The sequence below is a fragment of the Mercenaria mercenaria genome, chromosome 16, assembly GCF_021730395.1.
Source record: "Mercenaria mercenaria strain notata chromosome 16, MADL_Memer_1, whole genome shotgun sequence".
NCBI classification, from domain to species: Eukaryota; Metazoa; Mollusca; class Bivalvia; order Venerida; family Veneridae; genus Mercenaria; species Mercenaria mercenaria.
In genome coordinates, this window is record NC_069376.1 from 26,940,333 (window position 1) to 26,953,300 (window position 12,968).

Sequence of the window (12,968 nt, forward strand, 5' to 3'; positions counted from 1 at the left end):
ACAATATAATATAGCCTCATTAATTGTTTATTTATTTATTCGCTGCTGCCTTCATTTTTGACAATGGTACCATTTTCTACCATCTGAACGGTGGGGGCAAGTTTTGATGGAAAGTAAGAGCTCTGCAACACTTCGCACGAATTTGTCTGGACATTTTAATCTCAAATAAGGCGTATTTGTTACCGAAACCTTTGGGTTACTCGGCTATGATTGTTTTAAATAACGATGATATGTTCTTATTATATCCTGTTCAATATATTTTACTTTGCACACATTTTGATTGTCTATTGATAATTAATTGTCATAAATTCGTACTGGTCCCAGATGTAAATATGTGTACACTAATTAAATGCACAGGTGCTTTTTTAATGCACAAATCAGTGACGTAATTAGCGACGTCAGCTTAGGTTAACATACTTTAAGAATCTGCGTGGACAAAATTAGGAAAGCATGGATATGGTTAAAAAACACACTTAAACCATTTGTATGCCGTAAATATCATTTAAAGACGATATAATCGAATAATTTTGATAGTATGTCGAATTTGCACAACAGTGTTATATCTTGTCGTGCAAATTCGTCACCCCTAGCCAAGGTCATGCTTGGAAACCGGGGAATATTATTTGTTTCTAAATATCAACATCAAATATATTTCTGTTTGTATTTCGGTTAAGTAAAGTCAAAATGCAATTGTAAGAATAGTTTTAAATACCTTAGCTCCGCTGACCATTCTTACAGAAAACTGTAACTACGATTTTCGTTCAAAATGAATTTGAATGTCGAAGTTACCCGATGCGCGTATCGGAAAAGGAAAGAAAGCCTGTGTTATCAAAATGTTCTCATGATGTCATATATAAATATGACGTCATATAAATTACTTTTGAAAAATTATTCAAGGACATTTTGGGTTTTTCCACGTGGATATTAATTCAATGTGTCGAATATACACGACTGTCGAATTTTCCCGAAGTTACTCTATATTAAAAAGATTCTAATATATTAAAAGAGAAACAACATTGTAATTTTGTCAAAATGAAAGTAAAAATTTTAATAACAGAAATGACACAAGAGGGAACATAACAACAAATCATATAAAGTGTGTGAACTCTGCAAGACGAGTACGCTTCGTGAAAAAGGGGAAAATGAAGATGGAAAACAAAAATATGTTGTGACAGAATAGCCTAATTAATTAAACACAACTAAATTAGCAAAAAGAGAATAATTCGATAACAAAGGCATCAATTACAATTTAATGAGAAATAATCCAAAGAAAATATGTAGAAAATAATGAAAACGTCCTCTTGAAATTATTCCGTTGGCGTATAACATTGTAGCATTATTCTGATATGTTTAAACATGGTTCTGCTTTATATCATTTTTTCTTAATTATAATAACAATATAAATGAGACTTTAAAAATGAAAACACTGTATGGGAATAAATTTTAATCAATACAGTTACAACACTTAAAATGTTTTGATTGAAGAAACGCAACAATCACTGCTTATTTCCAAGGTTTACTGTGAACAACCCTCCCATCTTCAGCTACGAACGTGCTTGATCTACTAGTGCTTTACGGTAAATTTTCGTCCTTTCCAGATTTTCTTTGTGCCAGTTCAAGCATAGTCGTTTGCTTATCAAGCGAGGTCGGATCAAATCGTTGTTTAGCTTGCTTTGATCTAAAAACATGAGACATTATAAACTATAAAGAACAAATTCAACATGAAACATTATAAACTATAAACAACAAATTCATAAAAAAACTGTTCGTATTATGGAGGACCTTAAGAGTATACATGTTTTAAGGTCACAATAGCCTAAATAGTTTCCCCTGTATATTCTATATAAAACTGACCTTTTTCAAAGAGCTACCAAACATAGCTAGACCCATTTCAGAGAACAAATCCTTACCTCATTTTAAAGAGTTATGATAAAACTGATATAAAATGAAGAGAAAAGTAGGGGTCATGTATCTTCTAAGAGAGATTTCACTGGTCACATTTACTTACTGTAAACTGACATCAAAATCACACTGCTGTGACCTGGAAGTACTACTCATACTAAAATTGATCTTGACTTCACCAAATACAACCTGCTCTCCAATTTTTCCTACCAAAATGTCAACAATACATCCACAATGAAATTTAAACAAAAACTAGCCTCAATTTAGACCTCTGTTGCCATGCCAAGTGAAAAATTAGTGTTCAAATACCTGGCAGCCATTACGCGACTAGACCAGATGGCTCCCACGCTGGTTCCTTTAGTTTAGTTAGGCCTTAACATCAAATGTACGTTCTTTTCAAGCAATATGTAATCCAAGCCTCCAGTCAGTTGTAATATACATGTGATAAAATATCTATTAGAAAATCAATGAAACCATTACCATTTTCTTCGTTTTATCCTGCACCGCAGGGATTTCAAACATTTTAATAATAGAATTTAAAATTGACAATAATATTGTAGACACTAGAAAGATTAATGAAATACTTGTAAATGTATGTATTTTGTTTACAGTAAAGGGTGTTTTAAGTACCGAATAATGTCTTAAATTGGGAAATGAATATGAAACACACGTACTTGTATCTTCTGTATACAAACATGATAGTAACTATGACAACAAGGGCGCAAACACAACCAACGACGATACCAGTCACTGTAAAGGAACGAAATCAATATTATCCAAATACTGAATCATTAGGAATAATTTAATATAATTATGGTACTTTAATATTGACAGAAATAGTAGCTAATGTTAATATATCATATCTTGCTAGTTCAGATATCATCTTTAAGCGTAGCTGAAAAATCACAACTGGTTCGTTATGTAAAGAATAATTAAAAATATATATATATGATTAAACCTCATTAGTCTTTTAGATCTTGCATTAAGCTACAAAGCAAAATCATAGTTCAATACTCTCAATTGTCAGCATTAGCTATTCTATAAAATTAGAAGTTATTTACGTTAATATCTATAGTTTATTACAGGATAAATTGTTTTTATGTGCTTAACATATAAAACATACATACATATGAAAACAAACAGTATTTAATAAAGAATTAAATATGTTCCCAATAAACAATTGAGCCGCGCCATGTGAAAACCAACACAGTACGTGTGCGACCAGCATATGGTTCCAGACCAGCCTGTGCATCCGCGCAGACTAGTCAGGATCCATGTTACTCGCTTTCAAAGCCTATTGTAATTAGAACAAGAGTGCCAGAATGTCACAATATACGCCCGTCACAGCAAATTTCTTTACACTAGCACCTGTATTTGCAAATGGAATTTTAATTTTCTAGTTGTTTACAATGTTGTTTTTTTTTTAGAAATTATTGTAATTCTTTTATTTTTTTAAGTCCGCAAAAAAATCCTTACCAGGTAGAGATACCTTAAAATACACCCAAAATTTGAAAGTAACATCAATGTTGTACCACAGAAAAGTGGTCTTGGTTTTTCCCTACGGTCAGTTATAAAAAAGTTACAATGTAAGTTATTTATAGTAACAACTAAGGGAAGTTAATCTTTAAAGAGAAAAAAAAAAATAAATAAAAATAAAAAAAAAAAAAAAAAAAATTACAAGTCCATACAAAAATCCTTACCAGGTAGAGATAGCTCAAAATACACCTCAGAACTGGATGTAACATGCATGTTGTACTACAGAAAAGTGGTCTCGATTTTTCCCTACGACTTGTAATGAAAAAGTTACAATATAAGCTATTTATAGTAACAGCAAAGGGAAGTAATTCAAAAGAAGGGACCAGTGCATGACACTCCGTCTCATGATGGTGTACAATTGTGCCAAGTTACATCAAAATCCCTCCATGCATGAAGAAGAAATGCTCCGGGCAAAGTCATTCTTGTATCTGACCTTTGGCCTCTAAGTGTGACCTTGACCTTAGACCTAGGGACCTGGTTCTTGCGCATGACACTCCGTCTCATGCTTGTGAACATTTGTGCCAAGTTGTATCAAAATCCCTCAATGCATGAAGAAGAAATGCTCCGGACAAAGTTTTCATTCTTGTATCCTTGACCTCTAAGTGTGACCTTGACCTTACCCCTAGGGACCTGGTTCTTGCGCATGACACTCCGTCTCATGATGGTGAACAATTGTGCCAAGCTACATCAAAGTCCTCTCATGCATGAAGAAGATATGCTCTGGACAAAGTTTTCATTCTTGTATCCTTTGACCTCTAAGTGTGACCTTGACCTTAGACCTAGGGACCTGGTTTTTACGCATGACACTCCGTCTCATGATGATGAATAATTGTGCCAACTTTCATCAAAATCCCTCCATGCATGAAGAAGATATGCTCCGGACAAAGTCATTCTTGAATTTGACCTTTGACCTCTAAGTGTGACCTTGACCTTAGACCTAGGGACCTGGTTCTTGCGCATGACACTCCGTCTCATGATGGTGAACAACTGAGCCAAGTTTCATCAAAATCCCTCCATGCATGTATGCTCCGGACAAGGTCTGTGGACGCCGCCCGCCCGCCCGCCAGGGGCGTTCCCATAATACGTCCCGTTTTTTAAACGGGCGTATAAAAACCATTAGCGAACAGCATGGATCCTGACCAGACTGCGCGGACTTGTGGGAGACATATTGATTCCTCCTGTCTGTGTGTGTGTCTGTCTGTCACTCTGTCATAAAGCTTCTGGTCTGTATCCATGCTGGTCGCAAACGCACTATGTTGGTTTTCTCATGGTGCGGCTCAATTTATAAATATGTGCAGTTACATCCAACAGTTGTCAGTTGTTCTTATATTTGCTAAATATTGAAACGTCATCTTACCTTTAAGACCTTCTTCAATACTCACTAAAACATCCACTGAAATATAAAAAAATAAAAGAACTGAAACATTACGCAATGAAAAATACATTACTGACTGACAGATTTTCGTATATAGCTAAGGTATAACAATAAGCACACGATAAATTTGCATGAAAAATCAAGAGCATGATCAATGAGGTCCGTTGTATTAAAATGATCAGAAAATCAAGGCTACTTTGATTTGAATGATTGCGACAAGTCAACAAAATATCTTGAATTAGACAGGAGTTTGGGACAAAATAGCTAGATATAGATCAGATATACCGGTATTTATTTCAGAAATGGGAAAAACGATATAAATAATATAGAACAAAAAAAAAATACTGAATACAATAGTATGTACAAGAAAGCCATAGCATGCTCCCAATACCAAGAATACCACAATAAATAGCAAAATAGGAATCTTGTGAATTTTGAAAAAGCAGTCAGACAAAACACATGAAACAGCTAATCAAACTACGTATTAACAAGTACGATAAAACCTGAACAAACAACAAAATGACAATAAACAACGAAGTGCCAGTCTATTTCCACAAATGGTTACTGAGATAACAGCTTACATGCTTAACCAACAGACGCCAAAAAGGCCAAGTAAATTAGCTCTACCTATTCTTTGGAAAGACCTGAACGCTTTTAACAATATTTCTATCTGGGCTAAAACATGATACACATACTACTGTGTGTTAATATACATTAGCTGCATTATTTCGGTAACACTTAACTTATCAAATGCGACCGGGCTTAAACAGTGTATTTATAACCCTAAAATGTTTAACTTATGGTTAACTAACTTACTCCGGGGAACCTTCATACGATCGAACGCTTTTGTTACAAATGGCGTAAGTAGACCACGATACAAACCAACGGTTTTCTAAGGGAAATGCTAACAAGTTCAGTGACAGCCTGACTGACAAAAGGAACAACATGTGGGCAACGAGAGTCATAGCCGGTAAGAGTAATGTTTAATACACCATCTGCTAGTTGGTAGATGAGCAAAGCTATAAAACGGGCACAACCATAACACTAATGTTTAATTCACTATATTAATTACTTGGAAAAGAAGCATATATGTAAAGCAAACGTTTAATAAAGTATCTATCTTTGGTATAGGAACATAGCTGTAAAACAAATGGTTAATAACCATATGGTGATTTGTAAAGGAGCACAGCTATAAAACAGATGTTTGATACATCGTCTACTAGTTGGTAAGGGAACATAGCTATAAAACAAAAAGAATTTAGGTATTTCGAACGTTTTTGATTTGAATGGAGTTTGCAAGTGAAAATATATATCAAGTAGAACAAGAGCTGTCGGAGGACAGCAACGCTCGACTATTTAACAGCCTTGTCGCTTGAATGAATAAGAAAGTCGAAAAAGGGGCATAATTTAGTAAAAAAGTAAAATAGGGTTATGGAACCTGCATAGTGCTTATCAGCTCATGACAGTGGACAAGTGTATGAAGTTTCAATCCATTCCCATTAGTGGGTACTGAGATACCAGCTTACATATAAGAATTTAACCCAAAAACTCCTAAGTTGAAAAAGGGGCATAATTTTGTAAAATGCAAAGTTGAGTTATTGATCCTTTGCACTGCATGTCATATCATGACAGTGAACAAGTGTGTGAAGTTTCAATCCTTTCCCATTAGTGAATACTGAGATACCAGCTTACATACAAAAACTTAACCAAAAATTTCTATGTTGAAAAAGGGGCATAATTTTGTAAAAAAGCAAAATACAGTTATGGGACCTGCTTTGTGCATGTCAGATCATGACAGTGAACAAGTGTGTGAAGTTTCAATCCATTCCCATTAGTGAGTACTGAGATACCAGCTTACATACAAAACCTTAACCAAAAAATTCTAAGTCGAAAAAGGGGCATAATTTTGTGAAAAAGCAAAATAGAGTTATGGAACCTGTGCAATGTAAGTCAGTTTATCACAGTAAATAAGTGTGTGAAGTTTCAATCCATTCCCACAAGTGGTTGCTGAGATACCAGCTTACATACAAAAACTTAACCAAATCGGGACGCGGACGCCGACGCGGACGCGGACGCCGACGCATGGGCGAGTCCAATAGCTACTATTCTATGAATAGTCGAGCTAAAAATGAAAAGTAAAGATATAAACAAAGGATGTGTTATCAAATATTGTACACATATTTTCTAGACAACGTCCTCTCCCACTGTGGGGATTTGTTCTTGGTTGGTATAGCAATAGTTCCCCTATAACTGATATATCGCAAAAGGTTGTTTTTGAATGTAGAATCATTAAAGTATTTTACCGTAACTGTATCATTACTTGATTGTCTGATATTCTGTAGTATTAGCCAGAAATATGTCCAAAATTGTTTCGAAGACAACTTACTGTCTATGTCATAAAATTCATCCGCTTTAACATAAAATAACTTACAAAGTTTAAAAATGATTGCGACTGATACGCGTTATTACCTTCTACTTACCGGTGCATTCACTAATACTTGTGGACCGTATTCCAACTGTACTTTTTCCTTTCGGACAGTCAGTACAGCTGGAATGACCCTCTGCTTCTTGAAAAGTGCCAACAGGACAAGGTTTACAATAGTCTGTATAAAGGTATGATCCTTTTCCACATGGTACTAAAATAGTAAGTTTGAAAGATGAAATAATTTCTATAGTCTGAAACAATCATATTTCGGCAAAGATCTATAATGAAATTACTAGTATATCAGATTCCAGTATAATATAAGTCTTGTTTACCTCTAATATTTATAGAGCATGAAGCTTGAAGACACATGAAGTGTTTATGCGACTGTTCGTATTAGGCTGAACCTAATTAGTCTCCTTTAAGAGGATTGTGGAAATATATCTGCAACATTTCTACATGCAATTAACCGTAAAAAATTATGTGTGCTATTCAAATGTGACTATGAATTAGTACCCTTAATTAATCAGACAAAATCATAGAGAAATAAAGTGAAATATTAACAACCAACCGCAATAAAATTTGACTTTCGTTTGTCCAGGTCCACAGACGACTTCTCCATGTAATTCTGTAATGTTACTATTCAGTTCATAGTCGTCGTCAAGAACTTGTACAGTAAACTCACCATCATCAGCTGCACGTTGGATATTTTGAAAAGCATTTTCTAGGTCAGCCAATGTCTCATTTTTATCATCTGAAACAAAGTATTTTAAATTTATTTTTAAACTTGAAGTCAAACAGGAACACTATATGCAAGTTTTAACTTTTCTCATAAACTAAAATCTGTACGTTGGTTAACAAAATAATATAAAACTGACATCCATATGCCAAGGAGCGTTTTAAGAAAGCCAACAAAATGATTTTTAACTTTTGGAATGTAAAACGGTGTGTGTAAATATAAGGTACTGCATTCATGGATTACATCAAATGCAATTCCTCCTAATTTCAGATAAGCCGGTGCTTGGGGTTAGGGGTTGCACATTCCATTAAATATAGACTCAATAAAACTATTTCTACTACTTTTCTTCTTGTTTGCATTGTAAGCCTCGAAAGGATATTCCTAAAGACTTTAAATGCACAATACAGTTACTATATAAAGAATTAATTGTCACTTGTCCCAAAAATGTACACCGGAGTAGATAATTGCTACGAAGATGTAAACAGAACATGTATTCCTCTCTGGATAAAATTCAGGACTGGAGCATTTATTTGTGTTATAAGATGAGCAAATTATCTTTGAATGATGTTGATTTCTTTCCAGCACGCAATAACACATTTACATAACATCTAATAACTGGAAACAAGTTTCCAATATTAAGAAAACACTTGGACATTGTTATGTTCTATTTTAATTGTCACTGCGCATTCAAAAAACTGTAAAATGAAAATTTTATTGGGTTACCTTCAGTGGGGTTACTTCTAATCTGTAAACTAAACCCGACTGTCTTGTCTGAACGTCGGCGACGACTTTTGCTGTCACAATCAATAACATTCACATAGTTCAAAGAACAACTCTTTTTCTGTAAACATGGAACATTTGATAGCATTATGTTGACTGTTATGTCTATTTGTTCACGTGCAAGATCTTCCAAGTCTTCATTTGCACAATACAGATCCATGTAATGTGCCGAGTATACGACCTTCAACTCTTTCGGTAGTTTTATTGCTGAAAAGATAAAATAATGTTCTCAGTTCTTTGCAAGAGTTCTCAAGAGCTTTCCTTATATGACTTCTTGAAGAAGTAGCTCAGTTATTACCATCGAAATGATTTATGATTGGCTAATTATTCTGTATGCGCAAGACATATGCATGTTTATAATCATATTTATAATATTTTAAGCATTTTTGAAATACAATTTCCCGTCAGTTACTCTATTTAGTTACAATTCCGTTTTACTCGGACTCTGTTATATGTATATTAAGATTGACAATCAAAAGACTCGGCACAAGATGGAAGTCTATAAATTAAATAGATAAAACGACTTCACATGCCTTTCTAACAGTGTTTAATTACAAAAATACAAACTAATAACGTCACATTCCATTGTTACATTTATGTACACTGATGAGCCGATAGATACAAACTAGTTTGCAATTTTTTGTAATTAAACACTGTTATACCCCAGTCACACATACGGCGCGGATAGCTACGTCTAGCCACGGATAGAAACGTAGTAATCCGTATCGATCCGTTTTGATCCGTATCTGAGCCGTACCTTAAAGTAGTAACCCGTATCAATCCGTACCAGTCCGTACGGCTCAAGTACGGATCGATACGGATTACTACGTTTCTATCCGTAGCTAAACGTAGCTATCCGCGCCGTATGTGTGACTGTGGTATTAGAAAGGCTTGTGAAATCTTTTTATTTATTTAATTTATAAATTATAATATATCAATTTCTTCTTTTTAGATAAATATTCATTCTAATACAAGAGAAATCAGGCCTTGAATAATTCTCGAAATCATCAGTTTTATGTCTCTTTTCTGAATCCAGATAACGCAAATCTAAAATCTTTGTTTTATATTATTCTTATTCCATAATAAGCTTATACTGTTTTTATTCTATGTTTTCTATTACCGACACACTTTGGTAGCCGCCTCTCAGGGTTTTCATCAGTCTGATAATTCCATTCTTGAAATGTATCAGGTCCACAGTAATATAATGGTAGAGGCTCTATGTCAAAGTCGAAGCCATCGTCACATGAAACTGTACAGTTGATAGACTCAGTATCATTTACACATTCAAGGGACCCATTCATAGGAGCAGATATTTGAGGGCACACTGTGAACAAAAATGTTATTTGAATAGGATTGGTACAGAGAGAGTACTTTTTAGTTATAAATTATATATATGATAGATTTCACGTTAGTACCTGTGCCTGTATACAGAAATTGTATAATGATTTTTCCCTAGCGATTATATAATAAAAAGCATTACAACATAAAAGAAGTTGTAATGGGTGGTGACACTGAATTACTTGCTTATTGTTCCTATATGTCTGCGCCTAAAGAGTAGGGACTTTAATCTTGTATGCTATACAAAAAAAGTGTACGAATCCAAAAGAACGTTGAATCTACCTTGGTACCTGTCCTTGCATACAATATATCTGTAGGTAAAACTGTCGCCATATGACATTAACGCACACAAATTGTAGTCATTAAAATTTCAATGTAAAGATTATAGTCATCAAAAATTTCAATGTAAAGATTGTAGTCATTAAAATTTCAATGTAAAGATTGTAGTCATCAAGAATTTCAATGTAAAGAAACTATTCTCAGTCTTACCTGGACAATTAGAGTTATTACAAGTCGTAAAATCAAACCCGTCACCAGAACACATTTCTCCTCCATTGTCAGGTGATGGACTATTACATAGCCGCTTTCGTTTCTTCTCACCATCCCCACATGTAGTAGAACATTCGGACCAGTTTCCCCATTCACTCCAACCGCCATCCACTATAAATAAATGGACATAAACGACTCACAACTGTTTACAAAACAACTTGTGTCATCATCATGAAAATGCAAATATGTTTTGAATGCGTATTAGTTCATTTGTATGAATCTCTTAATGCCCCTCTAAAGATGAATCTTCCATAAGGAAATATTATTTATTAAATAAATTGCGTATCTAACGTAAAATAAAACACTCACCCATTTCTATTTCACAATACTGTCCAGTGTAGTCGGCTGGACACTGACAAGAATAGTTAGCAACTCCATCTATACATATTGCATTGTTCATACAAATATTTGTTTCACAATCATCTATGTTTATATCACACTGCGTGCCAAGATATCCTTGTTCACAAGTGCATGTAAATCCTTGCAAAGCGTCTGTGCACATACCGTGAAGGCATGGAGAGGATACACAGTTGTCGAAATCTGAATTAAAAATCGTTTTAGCTTGAACATATAACTTTTCTAGTATAAAACATATGGGGTTTGATTGTTTAAAGAAAACTATTGAGCAGCATGCCCGCTAATTAAAGTGTAGGCAGTTTGTTCATGAAACTACTACTTAATATGAAGAGCAATAGCCTGTATACATGTATAATATTACAAAATGACAATCTGGGAAGGGGAGGTAACACAACATGAACTTGAACAAAACCTTCAAGCGAACAATAAATGTTAGATTCAAGGAGTTAAAAGTAAAAAGATAAGACATATTGTCTTGTTACGGTTCCGAAGCAATATCATATGTACTTTGTAAATCCTACACGGTTATAAAGGATACAAACCATCACACTGGCTAGGTATGTGCATGTATGCCCCTACGATTTCAGCCTCCTCCATTGTCTTCCATGAAAGAATATCTCCTACCTCACTCGAAAAGCATCTGTGACGATTGTCAGCGGTATATTTACCTCGCCATACATTTAGCTGTGAAATGCTTCCGCTAGTGTTTGTATCTGGTAATACATATTTCATTACAAACAAATCTAATGAATAATTTAATAAATGGACCAGTTCCTTCACTTTAAAGCTTTTTGGGTTTGAGATAAAGATAATGCCACAAGAACATAAAGATGTCATAATATATTTTAATATCAAATCCATCGAAACGTTATTTAAACATCAGATTCAGGATAAATTGTCCAGCAAATCAGATACATTTATTAACAATGTTTAAAGTTTTGTTATTTTGTTTGTTTGTTTGTTTTTGGGTTTTCGCGCCGTTGTTTTCAACATTATAACAGTTATGAATTCTGTGCTAGTACAAACCTGTTCTCCGCATGTATCTGCCGACTTCCCCACATGAATCAGCAGTTGAGGAAGAATGATTTCAGACATAATGTCATTTTAATACATCGCAATGGAGAACATACACCTGGCCTGGAGATTGAACTCACGACCACGAGATTCACGGATATGCGCTCTCCCTTTTGAGCTAACGGACGGACTGTACATGCTTAAAGAATAAGACTCTAGAATAATTGCGTATTTGTTTAGAGGCCCCATCTACAGGGGAATGATTTAAACAAAGACTCGTAAACCTAAAATCTGACAACTGTGTTTTAGCAGAGATATTTTGTTTTGTTTTTCCTTTAGTGTGTGCAGGAAGGTCTAATACGAGGAGTAGACACTCCGTATAAATCAATACATTTATCTGTATTATGCTGTCGTCCATACCTGTAAATATCGACCAGTCGTTAGCGATCGATATTTTATTTTCGCCACTATCGATTAGCGTGTAATTAGCATATTGCCTCATGTTAATCATGGATCTATATAACACTTTTTGTTCAAAGGGTTTACCAGTCACATGTTAAGTGGCGATAATTAGATGATCAGAGATTGACCTAAAGGGATTCTGAGAGAAAAACAGCATGCGACTGCATGTGGTGATATGCTTAATCATCATGAATTAACTCGAGCTCACTTCCCTGAAGAAATATTTTACCACGTAACTTTAAGCCTTCATCAAAGGACCGATTTCTGTTGGATTTGAATGAAATAAAATGGAAAAAACAAACAAACAGAAAGCTGACAATTTTCTTAATCTTGTAGAGCCATAATTATAATTATTGTTTATGTTGAGCACAAATAACCAATCTGCGCTATTTACCAAACGCGCAGCGCATATAACAAATTTTTATACGTTGGTTATATGCGCAACGATTTACTAATCGTTGCGCAGGATAAATTTAACCTGCGCGATTTACCAA

At 34.5% G+C, this 12,968-nt stretch overlaps 1 protein-coding gene across 1 annotated transcript in view; it reads right to left on the minus strand.

The window, feature by feature from the left end:
* Positions 1-1,022: 1,022 nt before the first annotated feature.
* LOC123539800 (sushi, von Willebrand factor type A, EGF and pentraxin domain-containing protein 1-like) overlaps positions 1,023-12,968 on the minus strand; it is a 32,402-nt gene continuing 20,456 nt past the window's right edge. The window contains exons 16-25 of the mRNA XM_053525822.1: positions 11,541-11,711; positions 10,951-11,181; positions 10,582-10,752; positions 9,875-10,078; positions 8,698-8,961; positions 7,807-7,989; positions 7,294-7,449; positions 4,796-4,831; positions 2,577-2,652; positions 1,023-1,678 (exon numbers count right to left, since the gene is read on the minus strand). Of these exons, the coding sequence (XP_053381797.1) occupies positions 1,573-1,678; positions 2,577-2,652; positions 4,796-4,831; positions 7,294-7,449; positions 7,807-7,989; positions 8,698-8,961; positions 9,875-10,078; positions 10,582-10,752; positions 10,951-11,181; positions 11,541-11,711 (1,598 nt within the window). The 3' untranslated portion in view covers positions 1,023-1,572. The remainder of the gene's footprint in view (positions 1,679-2,576; positions 2,653-4,795; positions 4,832-7,293; positions 7,450-7,806; positions 7,990-8,697; positions 8,962-9,874; positions 10,079-10,581; positions 10,753-10,950; positions 11,182-11,540; positions 11,712-12,968) is intronic.